This window comes from Lipophrys pholis (genome assembly GCF_963383615.2).
Source record: "Lipophrys pholis genome assembly, chromosome: 19".
NCBI lineage: Eukaryota > Metazoa > Chordata > Actinopteri > Blenniiformes > Blenniidae > Lipophrys > Lipophrys pholis.
This window is the reverse complement of record NC_137647.1, coordinates 21,646,053-21,661,705: the sequence shown is the minus strand read 5'-3', so window position 1 is coordinate 21,661,705 and position 15,653 is coordinate 21,646,053. Positions and strand designations below refer to the sequence as shown.

General features: G+C 47.9%; 1 protein-coding gene across 1 annotated transcript in view; it reads right to left on the bottom strand.

The window, feature by feature from the left end:
• Positions 1-319: 319 nt before the first annotated feature.
• Positions 320-15,653, bottom strand: part of prr12b (proline rich 12b) — a gene marked incomplete at its 5' end in the record, with an annotated part of 30,045 nt that continues 14,711 nt past the window's right edge. Inside the window, 12 exons of the mRNA XM_080487254.1 lie at positions 320-1,237; positions 3,165-3,260; positions 3,672-3,803; positions 3,903-4,000; positions 5,565-5,684; positions 5,769-6,688; positions 6,805-6,938; positions 7,803-7,919; positions 8,006-8,607; positions 11,202-11,496; positions 11,620-12,186; positions 14,657-14,740. Coding sequence (XP_080343380.1) covers positions 1,103-1,237; positions 3,165-3,260; positions 3,672-3,803; positions 3,903-4,000; positions 5,565-5,684; positions 5,769-6,688; positions 6,805-6,938; positions 7,803-7,919; positions 8,006-8,607; positions 11,202-11,496; positions 11,620-12,186; positions 14,657-14,740 — 3,300 coding nt within the window. The 3' untranslated portion in view covers positions 320-1,102. The remainder of the gene's footprint in view (positions 1,238-3,164; positions 3,261-3,671; positions 3,804-3,902; positions 4,001-5,564; positions 5,685-5,768; positions 6,689-6,804; positions 6,939-7,802; positions 7,920-8,005; positions 8,608-11,201; positions 11,497-11,619; positions 12,187-14,656; positions 14,741-15,653) is intronic.

The following is a 15,653-nucleotide window of genomic DNA, read 5'->3' as shown; positions in this document are numbered from 1 at the left end:
TTTTTTTACAAACCGACAGCCCTGCTTTCCAGACATGTTTTGTTATTGAACTGAATTTTCTAATTAGGCAGACTTTGAATATAAAGTAATATTCTAATAATACATAACCTTCTGATCACAAATGTCTTTTTTCGAGGGGGAAATACAAACATGGCCACTTTATAAACCAACACGACTCCAAACAACAAAGTATTGACACTTTTTAAAAAAAAAAGAAAAAAGAAAGAAAGAAAGAAAAGACTGGGTCACAGTGTTTTTCATCCATCACGTTGTCATTTGAACAGGTTTATTTCATTATGTCAAATACAGGAATTTCATGTACAGAAGAGCAACTGGAAACTAGAGAATGAAGGAACTGTACAATATTTACACATCGAAACAAGGTTTGCTCTGCAAGAATATCCTCGGAGAGGTCAAATGATAGCAAATATCAATCAACAACAAACAGATAAAAATGACAAACATTAAATACTGACATGTATACTTTTGGATGGCACCGCTCGAGCCTCCTTCGAGAAAGCGCCGCCTTTGTTTTTTTCATTCGTCATCGTCGAAGGCATCAAAGCCCCTCTGTCATTGTCTTTTAAAGAACTAACAAAAAGAACATGTTTTAAATACTTTCCCTCCCCCACCCCCCACCCCCCCCCCCCTCCCCCTCAGTGTAAAGAAGAGACTATCACATAGTCCTTTTTAATCTCATGTTGATCCGCTTCCTCATCCAACACAGCGAGAACTGCAGCTGGGCCATTTCATGTATACCCTTTAAAACCTCCTCTTTTTTTCTTTTTTTTTCTTCAAAAATAACAAGAAACAAAAGCCATCTTAGGATGGACCTTTTTAAAAATGTCCTTGTATAAATTATAAACAATAGTTATCAATACATACTTATAAACAGTTGGAGTTTTTTCTGGTGCGTCTCATCTTTTCACCACATTCACATCATCTCACCGCCTCCGTCCCTCGTTACAATTCTTGAAATCAAGGGGTACTTTGAGATGGATTCAACAATGGAACTAATACTTCAGGAGTTACCAAACCAGTAGGGGTTTTCCTCGCCGGGGCGGGTCCAGGTTCACAGTTTCCTCTGGAGGTCCGGTCCTCCTCAGGCCTTGGCGCTCAGGCTGAGCAGCTCCATGAAGGTGTTGAAGAGGCTCTCCAGCCAGCCGTGGTTGGCCATGCACTGCTGCACCACCTCCTCCTGCCCGGGGTCCTCGGCCGCCTGCTCGATGTTGTCCGTCTGCTCAGAGAGAGACGAGACACAGAACGCTTCCAATCAGACACCAGGGACCAGGGAACCGGGCCTGAACGGGTCTGAAGCACCCACTGGCGTTTTCGAGATGTAAATACAGGCGCTGATCCCGTGAGAAGGTTGAGGACTGGAGATAGCACATTAAAAAACCCTTTTAATTAAAATTCAGTTTACTACCAGTTTCTCCACTAAAGTAAGAGTTTCAGACTCCTACTCCAGAAAATAATCCACCTAATTCATTTTGATTTTCAACTGTTTGTTTGCTCTCACTGCTCACAAGCTGGTATTTGTTTCTACTCGCTGGGCTTCTGTGAAGCAGTGCCTGAATCAGCGCCAGCCAATCAGCTCTGACCTTCTGAATGACGTTGTTAGTGGCTCCAGGCTCCGAGCCCCACGAGGCATCAAGATCATGTGATTCTGAATGAACGTCACTATGTGATCATCGGTATAAATCAGGAGAGGACAGCCTGAAGCAGCAGGAGGAGACCAATAACCTCTTGCTCACACTAACTATGTGGAATTTAGGAGGAAGTTTTATTCACAGACACAAAAATATTGTAGATAATCTTAAAGAATGAAGAACAAACTTTGCATGCAGTCCTTTCTGATGACAACAGGTGGGGCTCAGCCTTAGCAGAGCCGATGTGCAAATGAAGCCGCTGATCAGGAGCCCACAGCCACCAGGGGTCGCCACAGCCACTAGGGAGCAACGCAGCCACTAGGGCCCCCACAGCCACCAGGGGGCGCCACAGCCACTAGGGCCCTCACAGCCACCAGTGGTCGCCACAGCCACCAGGGAGCGCCACAGCTACTAGGGCCCCCACAGCCACCAGGGGGCGCCACAGCCACTAGGGCCCTCACAGCCACCAGATGTCGCCACAGCCACTCGGGGTCGCCACAGCCACCAGGGAGCACCGCAGCCACTAGGGCCCCCACAGCCACCAGGGGGCGCCACAGCCACCAGGGAGCGCCACAGCTACTAGGGCCCCCACAGCCACCAGGGGGCGCCACAGCCACTAGGGCCCTCACAGCCACCAGATGTCGCCACAGCCACTCGGGGTCGCCACAGCCACCATGGAGCACCGCAGCCACTAGGGCCCCCACAGCCACCAGGGGGCGCCACAGCCACTAGGGCCCCCACAGCCACCAGGGGGCACCGCAGCCACTAGGGCCCTCACAGCCACCAGGGGGCGCCACAGCCACTAGGGCCCCCACAGCCACCAGGGGGCACCGCAGCCACTAGGGCCCTCACAGCCACCAGTGGTCGCCACAGCCACCAGGGAGCGCCACAGCTACTAGGGCCCCCACAGCCACCAAGGGTCTCCACAGCCACCAGGGGGCGCCGCAGCCACTAGGGCCCTCACAGCCACCAGGGGTCCCCACAGCCACCAAGGGGCTCCACGGCCACCAGGGGTCTCCACAGCCACCAGGGGTCTCCACAGCCACCAGGGGGCGCCGCAGCCACTAGGGCCCTCACAGCCACCAGGGGTCCCCACAGCCACCAGGGGGCTCCACGGCCACCAGGGGTCTCCACAGCCACCAGGGGGCTCCACAGCCACCAGGGGGCTCCCCGGCCACCAGGGGGCTCAACAGGCACCAAGGGGCTCCACAGCCTTCTGTTCAAACTCTCTTGCTACAGACAGCAGAGTTTGAGTTTAAATCCAAAAAGTCCATTAACAGGATCCAAGTAATTAAAAAGATATTCATGCTGGAATTTATTTATTTTTCATTGTGTGAATTTTATATTCATTTTCCTCACGTTTCTATAAATGTATTATTTCCTTATTGCATTTCATACTTTGTAAATGTTCTTGTAAATATTTTTTTATTTAAAAGTCGCTTTTTGCAAGGTTTTCCTGTTTATATTTGAATGTGTTTCAACAGTATCTTCTATGAGTTAGTTTTCAGGTCTTACCTCTTTCTTGCAGTGCAGAAACGTGTGGTACTTGTAGTGGTGCAGAGAATGATACAGACTGTATATCCGACAAGTCTCAATCGAAAGCTTCATATCCTGGAATGAAGATCAGATCACAAACATTTAATTAGAGAAACAAAACATTTAATGAAAGAAAAGTTACAAAGTTACAAGTTACAAAGTCAAACTGGACTCGTTTCAGGGGGGTCATATGATGCAAAATTCTCTTTCTCCTGGTTTTCCATCAGTAATAATCGTCTCCAGACCTGGAATGATGTCCCAGAAGTGAAGACAGTCTGTCCTCTCTCTCCCTGGTTTGTTTCAGTTTTAAAAACTGTGTTGCTCCAACCGGCCAATCAGAAATGCTTCTGATTGGCCGATAATCCAACTATCCCTGGATTTCACTTATCTTTGCAGCGTGCAGGCAGATATTACACCAACTCACCTTGACAAGCGGACAAACCAAACAGTTTAATGTGAGCGCGATCCTCGCCGCCGCCGTCTCACCTGCTGCTTGGGGATGCTCCTCTTGACCCGGTTGAGGGTTTTGCGGTTGTAGCTTTCTCCACCGAAGTGAACCTTGACCGTTCCACATTCCAGAGGATCTGCAGTCATTTTGGGGAACACGTGCAACGCCTCCTGGAGAACAAAGTCCCAGACATGAAACTTTGAGTTGCGCTGCACAGATTGAGCTTCGCCGGGCTGAACAGCGGGACGACGGGCGAGCAGCGGGGCTACCTGGTGCTGAGCGCTCATGCTGACTCTCCGCAGGAGCCTCTTCTTCTGTTCGCTGAGCAGGCTGTCGATTTTCCTCATGGGAGGGAGATACAACTCATCTGAAGACGGAAAACACTCACGTCAAGTCATTTCACTGGGGATTTTCTGTCACAGCTTTCAACCGAGCGGGACGGTTTCCTCATTCAGCTTATTGGGAGGGTGTCCACCTCTCTGAGTGTCTAACACACATTTAAAGAGAGGACCTGCTCAGGATTTGAAATGGTTGGTTTCTGTTCCTGAGTCTTCTTTCGCCATCTGACGGAACAAGTTAGACCCAGTCTGTCACTAGATCTAACCCTGATGTTGGTTTTGGATCGGTTTGACCCAATGTCATCAGTCGGAAATTTGGTTTTCTTTCGTGTAACTTCCTGAAAATTACATGAATGTTTCCATTCTGTGTTTTTTACATGTCAGATTAACTATCCTCTTTAAATTGTTGCATTAAAATGTGTTAAATCTGTTATTAATAAAGTGCCTCTGGTCGTATCTACAGTCAAAACAATTCAAAATGACATTCATTATAACACATCACAAAAAAATACATGGGAAATTTGCGGAAATGTGCTGGAAGCTAGTTGAAAGGTGTAAGACAGAATTGTGTCATCGTCATTTTATACTTCATGCTTCATCGCCACAACAGGCGTGACTATTTGCTGCCACCAGAAAACTTACTGCCGTTTTCAATATTCTCTCAACCTTTGGGGTTAAAAAGTGTTTTCTGGGATTTCTATCTTACCTTTCGAGATAGATATGTAAATGTTTATTCTCGTCACATCGTTGGGAATGAATCTTTCCTTCTTGACGTGAGACCAGAGTTCTCTTCAGGGAAAACTCGTTTCGTTTGGGCGACATGAACACGCCCACGAACTCTGAACCGAATCTAACAAGAGATCTCTGGTCCCCTTGAGAACTCGGGACTCGCTTCGTTCACGGACGATCTTTCTAAGGGGCGGGGTGAGAGGACGTGACGTAGTGCGCAATGCATTCTGGGAAGTGAAAAAACAAAGCTGACCGCGCGAATCACAAGAAGCAGATGCAGAAAAATATCTTGCGGGCAGATGTGGGGTAGTGAGGAAGAAATCGAGAGGAAGAAGCAGTGAGGAAGACTCATTGATATCTGGTCTGAAGACTTTATATTATGGTTGTTTGCGGCTACCCATTAGCCACGAGCTAAATAGCCTAGCCACCGCGGGCTAAAGCGACGAGATTTAAAGTTTCATTCCAGACCAATCAATGAGCCGTCTTTCTTCTTCACTTCCTCTAGGGTCAGTGTTTGTTTTGGGGCGACAGCGCCCCTAAACCAGCAGTTGTTGTAATTGCGTGACATTTTCCATTTTTTGTTCGGGTCTCAAAAGTGAATGTGAACGCCACAAGACCAAACGAAGGTGTGAAAATCCTCAGCTTCCCTCCCTCCCAAGTGAACCGAGTCCCGGACTATCCCAATGTGAAAGGGCCTGAAGATACTACTGCATCACAGACACCATGATTACAGTTTCATAGTAAAGAAGAGTTTAGGGTAAGAATTACTATTGAGACAAAAAGCTTTGTTAAACTTTAAAGCTGGTAACGAATGTCACAGCGTCTCTTTGAAAGGGTTTTCTCTCAGCACTGCTGCCGTCTCACCGTCGGTGTCCTCCAGGGCCTGGATCATGTCGGGGTCGAGCGCCGTGCTAACCAGCATCTCCACGTAGCTCCTGAACATCTCCCTCATGGCCCGGCTGTTGAGTCCGGCCCGCGTCGGTCCTGAAACACAGAGCGGCTGCAGACTGAGCGCGTGCACGCCGCGACCGGGACTCGTGAACGGCTGAACACACGGGGACAACTCACCTTCGTCGTCGCTGGGCGGGGAGGAGGACGAGGACGAGGAGGACGAGGAGGAGGACGAGGTGGGCACCTCCTTCAGCCACTTCTTTCTCTTCTTGGGGGGAGGCTCGCTCTTGTCCTTGGAGGTTTTGCCTCTGGACGGACACTCCGTCCTCTTCTCTCCTCCTCTCTTCTCCTCTTTCAGCCTGGAGATCTCCACAGCGTCCTCTCTTCTCCCCTGCTCCCTCTTGTCTCGGCCCTGCTCCCTCAGCTTCTCCTTCTCCCTCTCTCTTCTCTCCTTCTCTTTCTGCTCCCTCTCTTTCTCCTTCCTCTCTCTCTGCCTCTCTCGCTGCTCCCGCTCCTGTTTGTCCTTTTCCCTCTTTTCTCTCCTCTCTCTCTCACTCTGCTCCCTCTCTTTCTGTTCCTTCTCTTTCTGCTCCTTCTCTTTCTGCTCCCTCTCTTTCTGCTCTCTCTCCTGTTTCTCCCTTTCTTTCCACTCCCTCACCTGTCTCTCCCTCTCCTTCCACTCTCTCTCTTGTTTCTCTCTCTCCCTCCGCTCCTTCTCTTGTTTCTCCTTCTCTCTTTGCTCCCTGTTCCTCCTCTCCCTCTCCTCTCTCTCCTGCTCCCGTCTCTCCTTCTCCTTCAGCTCTCTCTCCCTCCTCTCCCTCTCCTTCTGCTCCTTCTCCCTCTTTTCACCCTCGCACTCCTTCTCCCTCTCCACTTCCTTCTCCCTCTCTCTCTTCTCCCTCTCGGCCTTCTCCCGCTCCCTCTGCTCCCTCTCCGTCTGCTCCTGCTTCTCCTTCTGCTCTCTCTCCTTCAGTTCTTTCTCCACCTTCTCCCGGTGCTCCCTCTCTCTCTGCTCCTTCAGCTCCTTCTCTTTCTGCCTGTCCTTGTCCTGACTCTGGCTGTGGAGGGCAGGCAGAGGTTTGGCCAGAGACTGACGCCTGTCAACCATCACATTATCAGACACGTATTAAAAGTCAATCTTTTTTCTTTTTTTTTTCTACTTGCTATGGCATTAAGCTTGATTTGTCAGTGGGACTCGAACCGGCGCACGTACCTGAGGGTGAGGCCGGCTCTGTGCCAGGGCTTTCTGGAGCAGACCCTCACGTAATCCTTCTTGTTTACGTTCTCCAAGAATTTCACGTATAAGCGCTGGTACCGCATTTTGGCATCACCAAAGTAACCCAAATACTGAGGGAGAGACAACGAGGGGAGGAATTACAGTTTCACAGTATTTTCATATAAAATGTGGATCCGTCGGACCAATCAGAATAAAGTATATCATTCAAATAATTTGTTTTTAAAAATATACATCTTATCCTTGGCTTTCATCGTCATGTGAAATGTTGATATTAACGAGTTAGAAGTTTATCTTAATCTATTCTTTGTGTATGTTTGGCTTTTATTGTGTAGTTTTAAAGTGTTTTATACATAAAGAAGGACTGGATATTCTCTTAATGAATTATAGAGTCATTTGGAGCATGAACCAATCAGATCTCAAACATTCCTTACATTTCCGGTGCTGTTTACACAACAACTGTGCTTGGAGTCGCTAAATCGCAACTTTTTAAAACCAACTCCCAAGGTTGAATTTACTGGAAATGTTCCATCTTCATGGAAACTACAAAAACTGAACTTTTCTGAAGCACTGCTACTGTGCATGCGCACCACGACCACAGGAAATAGTTCTTCTGCACATACGTGAGTAGATGGACAATAACAACGGAGTGTCATGACTCCCCGTCCATACTCTCCTGGGACTTGTCTCTTTCATAGTTGAGCGTCACCGTAATAACAATCCAAGTCATCGTCCGTCCATGCGAATACTCGCCATGTTTTTAGCACATTGTTCTCTGGGTGCATGTGTGTGATTTTTATAACAGAAACAACCAACAGCACCTATTTGTGGTCTTACATGAAAACTGCATTGTTTGTCTGAAGCCTCACTTTTGCAGTGGAGTGATGATGAATGAACCTGGATCTCACCGATTTGAATGCACAGCGGCGTCGCCACGGTGCAGTAAAGGTGAAGAAAACTCCTTCAGGTAAACTCACATTGCTGGTAGCGCAGAACTGCCTCTGACCGTCTTTGATCTCGGGGCTGAACTTTTGGAGCAGAGCTTTCTGGACCCTCCAGATGGGCGGCGGCTCGCGCCCCGTCTGGAGCGCCATCTGGGGAAGAAGCAGACGCAGATCGTAACACCGACGGTAAGTGATTCACACGGAATCCTCCGGAGCAGGTTGGGAGGAGCGCTCACCTTCAGCGTCCCGATGTCCTCCGTCCGAACCACGAACTCGTCTCGTTCTCGGAAGATGCCCTCGCCTCCGCTCTCGCTGTCCTCCTCCTCGCTCTCCCCGGCGATGGCGGCGTCCGCCTGCTTCTTGGCCAGGTGGAGCGAGGTCAGACGCTGCGACGCCGGCGCCTCCTCCGGGGTCGGCGGTGATGGCGGTTGGGAGGATGAGGACGAGGGTGAGGAAGAGGACGGTGAGGACGGGGAAGGCTGTCCAGCTTCAGGCTCCTGGTCCTGGTCGGAGGACGAAGGAGGAGGCGTGGTGGAGGGAGGGGGGATGGACTGGGCCAGGGGGAGGCTGGAGAGGGGTGATGAGGAGATGGCAGGGGGCGAGGTGGAGGGAGGTGGCGAGGTGCCTGCAGTCGGAGCCTTTTGATAGGAGGACTGCTGCTGCTCCGGGGGACAGACCGGACTGGACTCCTCCTCTTCCTGCTGGACGGGCGGCGGGGAAGCGGCAGGGAAACACAGTGGGGGGAGGGGGGAGGGGGAGGGATAGGCAGGAGGTGAGGGGGAGATGGACAGTGACGGGGAAGGGGGCGCAGGAGCAACCACGGGTCCTGATGAAGAATCTGAAAAGTGGAAAAAGATCAGTTAGAATCTGTGACATCTGGTCAGGAGCTCCTTCCAGAGCCTCCGCTGGATTCAGATCTCACCGCTTCACTTCAAAAGTCTTTCTGGAGAAGATTCACTTCCATCTTTAGACTCAATGTGCTGCTACATCTGAAAAGTTACGCTTACTGACACCCTGTCACCCTGTAGACCTTCCCTTCACCTCCATGATGGAGGTCCAGGTCTCCTTCACCACTGAAACCATCCCTGTTCTTATGATCAGTGTCTGGTAGATCATGGACAGAGATTTATTTTTCTCAACAATCAACCAAGGATCAACCCTGACACGAAGGCTCTCCTCGAGGAGAGGAAGAGCGTCTTTAGGTCAGGGAACAGGGAGCAGCCAAGGGCCGTGCAGAGGGAACTGAAGAGGAGGATGAGGGAGGGAAAACGCTGCTCTAGGAGGAAGATGGACGAGCTGCTGCAGCAGAGTAACATCAGTGAAGTTTGAAGAGGCTTTGAAAACCATCTCTGGCCACAGGGAACCCAACTCTCAGACCGGGGGAATGATCTGAACTCATTCTTTCGAGCAGAGATCTACCATCATCTATGATCTCGCTTCGATGGAGAACAGCTATAGTACCAGATCAACTGTTTTTGGTGGATTCAGATTTCTTTAATGAGACGTCTGGTTCAAGGAAATATCGCAAAACAGGTTGTTTAATATGATTGTAATCTTGCTTTCCTGGTGTGTCCATGCTCACAGGAGATTGTGGGAAGATTTTGTCAACACTATTGATATAGAAAGCGTTTGATGAAGCGTACTGGAAGCAGATACTGAGTCTGATGGGAACCGAACGCAGTACAAATCATCTCTCTGTCCTATCACCAGTGTTCATCAAGTAAAAATATCTCCACAGAGCTCTGTCTCTTCAGCTTTATTTTTTAATAGATTGCGGATGACTCAGCAGATTCAATGTGGTTCAGCAGCTTGTTGGATAACCTTAATCACCACAGAGGAAACGGCTGTGACTCGGAGCTGTGCAGGAGGATGAGAGGGGCTGACTCACACACAGAGCTGTTAGTCTGTGGTTTAGACTCAAGAGAGTTCGGGTGGACACAGCTCAGGAACACCGAAAACTCAAGGTCACTGGTTCATGACCTCCGCAGGGTGGAGATGCAGGACTGAGAGATGAAACCATAAATTCATTGTCAGCAAATTGGCTCATTTCGTGAACAAAATAAGACCAATGTCGGGTGAAACTGCGTTGACTAACTGCTGATATCAGTTCATTCAGGGACATTAAGAGCAACATTTTCCACTTCACTTAACAGATCTGTAGTGAAGCATTAAAGAGCCCAGCGAATACAAAAAAATGTGCATTTATCCAGCGTTATCGTGTCATTCTGGGCTCATTTCTGATTTATCTCCTGATTTGTGCCAAAGAATTGTCGAGAAAACAAAATCATTATGGTTTTTCAACCTGAATTCCCCTGTGAACGAGTGCCAGATGTGTGATCCTGCGCTGGGGCTCATTTCATTACTCTGCTTTGAATAAACTGTGAAGAAAGTACAGCAAACACACTCCCAAACTACTCTCAAGTGTTTTTACTGTAAAAACGGTAAAAATTATCATCCTGAGGCTGGTTTGATTAGATCTTTGGAAGCAGTTGGTGGGAATATGAGGTGGGACTGGGATTTAATGACTGGGTATATTCAAACTGCACCAATACTCTTTTATCATCTTCTTTATTCTAATCAGAACGACTGATTATTAAACTGAGGTACACCTGCCAGCACTGGTACACAAGCTCCCTCCAGTGGTAAATGGAGGAAAATCATATTGAAGAATATGTAATGTTACCAAAATAGTACCGCTTAATATAGATACAAATCAAACATTCCATTCATGTTTGAAATTAGTATTATCTCTCTTTTACATTTGATAAAATCATCAGTTCTTCTTCATGTTCTTACTGTATTTCTGAGAGATAAAGCAGAGCTGCAGCTTGTTAGGATGAGTCGAAGTGCTTTATACAGTAACAATGATCCATGAGTAGGAGGGAACAAGTCTCCTCTGTCTCCTGTTTCCACGTGGAAAACACTGGAAAAAATGTACGAAACAGTTCTAACGTACTATTAATCAGTTCTGTAGTGCTGAAGTGGTGTAGTATGGATGTGGCAAGTTTAGAGTAAGTTCAAATAAGATTAACTGAATACAAATTGAAAATCATGATGATGCTGAGAATAGAATTGAATTGAATTGAATTGAATTGAATTGAATAGAATAGAATAGAATTGAATAGAATAGAATAGAATAGAATAGAATAGAATCGAACCATAAGCTACCCGGCTGCACTGATATGTTTGACCTCTCTGTTGGGTTTTAATCATTGTTATGTCTGCCTTAAGTTTTTACTTTTTGTACTCTTAAATTATTATATTCTAGCCTGTGTATTTTAGTGAATGTAATTTCAATTTTTTTTTTTGTGTGAGAGGGAAATGCTATTTTGGTTCTCTACATGTGTGAAAATGTGTAGCAGAATTGACAAATAAAGCAACTTTGAACTGAGAATAGAATAGAATAGAATAGAATAGAATAGAATGGATTACCTTCAGTTTCAGGAACTTGCACATCTGTAGTTTCAGACATTTTCTCCACCTCCATCTGCTCTTCTCGCTCCTCCTCTTCTTCCTCTGGCTCCTCATTTGGCTCCTCTTCCTCTTGATCTGGCTCCTCCTCTTCTTGATCTGGCTCCTCCTCTTCTTGATCTGGCTCCTCCTCCTCCTGATCTGGCTCCTCCTCCTCTTGATCTGGCTCCTGCAGGACTCCCTGCTGCACAGTTTCTGTTTCTGGTTGTATTTGTTCGATGTTTGCAGTCTCTCGTCCTCTGTCCTCCTCTTCTTCTTCTGCTTCCTCTTCCTCCTCCTCCTCCTCTGCTCGCTCTGCTGCCTCCTCCTCTGGTGTTCCTCTGTTGGACTGTGGTGAGGCCAGGTCTGGTTTCTCCTCCTCCCGCTCCTCCTCCCGCGCCTCCTCCCGCTCCTCCTGCTGGGTGTACAAGAGCGCCTCCTCCTTTCGGTCCTCCATGCTGGAGATGAGAGGAGGCATGGTTGGCAGGGGGGGGCTGAGCGACGGCTCCTCTGGGGTCGGGGGGGAGAGGGCGGGCTGGGCCTTGGCCATGGCGGAGGCCATGGCGGCAGCCAGCGAGTGCGGCGTGTCGTAGAGGGCGGAGATGGCGGAGGAGATGCTCTTCTGCAGGTCCTGGTTCTTACTGACCGAGTCCTCCTCGTCAGAGGAGAAAGAGGGCAGCGTCTCCAGGTTCCTCTTGAGCTCCTCGTCCAGGGGCTTGCAGGGACTGGAGCAGCTGCTGAGAGCCAGGTCGGCCCCCTCGTCCTGCTGGGGGGGGGTGGACGCCAGGGTAGGGGGTGGCGGGGATAAGGGCCTGATGCCTCCTTTCAGAGAGGAGCAGGGGTTTAACGCTTCCTGCTCCACGTTGTCGTGTCCCGCTTCAAGGTCCGGCTGCTTCTTGCCCGTCTTCAGGAAATCCAGGAAAGAAGCCATGAAGCCGGGTTTAAAGTCGAAGGTCTTCTCGTCAGTCTGGAGAAGAAGCACAAGCCCATCATTGAAGGTGAAAACTATTTTTATCCCAAGCAGTGAAGCTGTTTCCCCCAGTGATGATCAAAACCCAATCAGTGTTTATATTTGTGTTGTTTTTTATCCAAACAGTCATTTTCAATGTGAATGAAAACAATGGATAATCAGTACAGCCACATAAAAACCTTTAGGATTTCCTTTATTATAATATCTTGTTTAAAGACTCTTAGACTTATAGAACAATGATGGGACCTCCAGTTTCCACTTCAAAGCAATCAAACACATTGCTGTAAGTATCTTTCATGGACACTGACTTTATTAACCCTTTAACATGCGTGAAGGTCCAATGTGTCTGTTTTGAATATTTCAGTTGTGGTTCAAACCGTCTTTGCTGGAACAGTCCAGTTCTGTTTGAGAGATAGTTGGTCAGTTAATGTCTGGTTTTAAGAATCCAAGTGTAGTTGTGGTCGAATCTAAATAATGCAGGTAGAGTTTAAAGAATTCACCTGGAAATCGCATCTTACATTGTATATTGGTGTTGGATCTCAGTTGAAAGTTGAGTTTTTTTGTTGTTGTTTGGGTCTTTGTTGGAACCAGAATCGCCAAAAATATCATAAACCCACCTCTGTTAAATTTAGCGGTTAGCCGCAAACGTGACTAGTAAAAACTTTGAACCCCATGTGATTTACAAATGACCCCGTATTTAATTTTACATCTCAGATGCGTTGCTCTGCGGCGATCGTTATTTATTTATATTTTCCGTGTGAGCAAAGGACTGCTGTGGCCAGCCAGTACACACCTAACATCTGCACCAGTCAAAATCTCACGTGTACTCTTGCAGGAGGAAGTTGTGGTATGATAGAGGGTCAGGGCTCGCTCTATATTTGATTATTGTTTTCCTAATAGATTATCAGAATTGATTTAAAGACAATTTATTGGAGACTGGATGTGTGAGAACATCAGGCGATGGCTCCTTTAAAGCAAGACATTGACTCACATCAACAGTGCTGTGTTTATTTCCATAACTGAAACATTTTCCAGTTCGGTTTGCTGCTGAGTGAACATTCATCCATGGAGCCCATCATTTATCCCACTAAGAGGGCCAGGAGCTGATCTGAGGAACATGTCAGCTGTCAATCACATATTCTAATTCCAGTTAGTTCAACCTCTGGGATCAATATGTGTTCAGTCCGTTAACAAGCATGAAGGTTGAGGTGGAGGCCAGAAACAATGTCCTGACTAACTGAATTCAGTGTCACTACTGGACGCATGGTGTGGCACATGGACCCTACAGAGGCTGAACAGGAAGTGGGCTTTATCCTGGAAGCCAGGACGAGCGGATCTGCCACTGCCTCCCTGAGTCTTCTCAGATGTGAGAGCAGGTTCAACCTGAGCACATCTGAACAAAGGGTGAAAGGTTGTCGAGATGCAGAGGAGAATGTCGTGCTGCCCTACAGCATCATTCAACAGGAGTGGATTAGAGGATTAGGGTGGGGTTACGTGATGGGTTGAGGACAAGGACTCAAAGACTGAACCCTGACTGGTGTTTTGTGTCAGAATGAAACTCTTTGACCCTTTAATCCTGGTTCTTCTTGGTTAATCTTGGTCCATGTCCCTCATGTCCGAACTGGCAGGTTGCTCCTGGTGGATTGACTGGCTCAGCTGAGCTAAACCCAGGAGAAGGCCTTTGGGACTCCATTTTTGGCTCCAGGTTTCACCTCAGTCTCTGCAGGAGCTCAGTTACTTCCTGGTTCAGATCTAAGAGGAGAGCCCTCAAGATCAGGAACAAGTCCCAAAGTTCTCAGACACCAGAAGGTGCAGGGCACACGAACGACAGAGCAACATTCTGCATTTTCTGAGAAATGAAAAAATCTGCAGAATGTGTCCATGTTGACAAAGGGACATTTGTCTGGACATTTGTCGTCATGTGTGAATGAAGCCTTCACTGACCACCGATGATGCACGCACACCAGAAGCAATGGCGCTGCTCCGACAGCAGGTGGCAGCACGGGTCCTGCTGAAAGAAATGCAGTAACTGTGGCAACAGCTGCCCTGGTAACAGGCATCTCTCTCTCTCTCCCCCTCTCTCTCTCTCTCTCTCTCTCTCTCTCTCTCACTCTCTCCTCTCTCTTTTGTCAGTCAGAACGAGCTGGCTGTCAGTCAACTATAACCTCCTTCTCTCCCAGCCTCCAGTCACACAAACGGGAGCGCAGATTAATGATACCGTCGTCTGATTGCACTGCAGACGACACACGGCAGATCAATTCCCCTTCATTTCACTATAACAAACACCTGGACACACCGCTGGCCTCGCACACAGGTACTGGCCATGTGCCTGTGGGCACCTGAGGTGTGAGCGAGGCAGAGAGTGTCCTCTCTGTACCACCGGCTTCACTTTGAATAGATGAGGTATGAATTATATATGAAGCTTCTGGCTTTGCTCATTTTTTGCACAGGGTGTAAAGCAACTTACCGAATTGGCGAGTTTCTGCATAGCAGCCCAGGATTCGGGGTTCAGTGGATCCTCCATTTCTTTCTTCCATTCGTCCACCATCATCTGTGTTCACACCAGAAAAAACTGCATTTTAAAGCTCGTTGGTAAAGGATGGAGCATTGCCAGGGATTTTCTTTTTTTCTTTTTTTCCCACTGAGCTTTTGTCGTGTACAGAAGACACAAAAGACAAGATGTATGTGCTTTGTTGTATTTATCATTCCCATGATCTGTGTTTGTGCTCTCTCCTCCATCGGGGTGGGGCGGCGACTTCAGCCTCATATGTATGAAGAGGACAATGCTGCGTGTACTGACTCCACTGTTCTGGGGGATTTCATGAAGCGATAAATGATGGACACATGGCGACACTGTAATGCAGCTCCCACATGTTGGCACCACGTTTTGCAGCCTGGCTCCAGACACGAACGCTCAGTTTAAAGAAGAAATCCTGCAGCTCCCACCCAGCGAGCCGGGATCACAGAGGACACCCGCTCAGAGGATGTCTGATCAGACTGTACATTTGTTTGACTTTATTTAGAAAGGTGTCCCTTCTCGCTCTAAATATTGACTGCGGATACTGTACGTCTCACTGTTGCTGAGGCAACAAGCTTTCTTTTTCACTCCAACATGAAATTCAAAGTTGAGTCTGTCATGCACGGGTCCTCTGCATCGCTTCCTAGCTGCAGCTCCTTCTTCCCACACGCCCGACATCAGACAGCCACATGGAATAAGTCTCATACATTATGAGAATCGAAGCATTTCTGCTCATAGACTGGTCCTTGCTGACACTTTTCCATCGTTACTACATAGCATACTGTAGTTTTATCATGTATTTGAATAAACAGCGTGATAAATTTGTTAAAATCGCCATAGATGAGGCAACAAAAATGAACATTTTGTTCCCAAAGTCGGTGCAATTTCAGTGAATTTTACAAGGACCAACCAGGGATGGCTCGACTGAGTCAGAACTGCGGCTGTT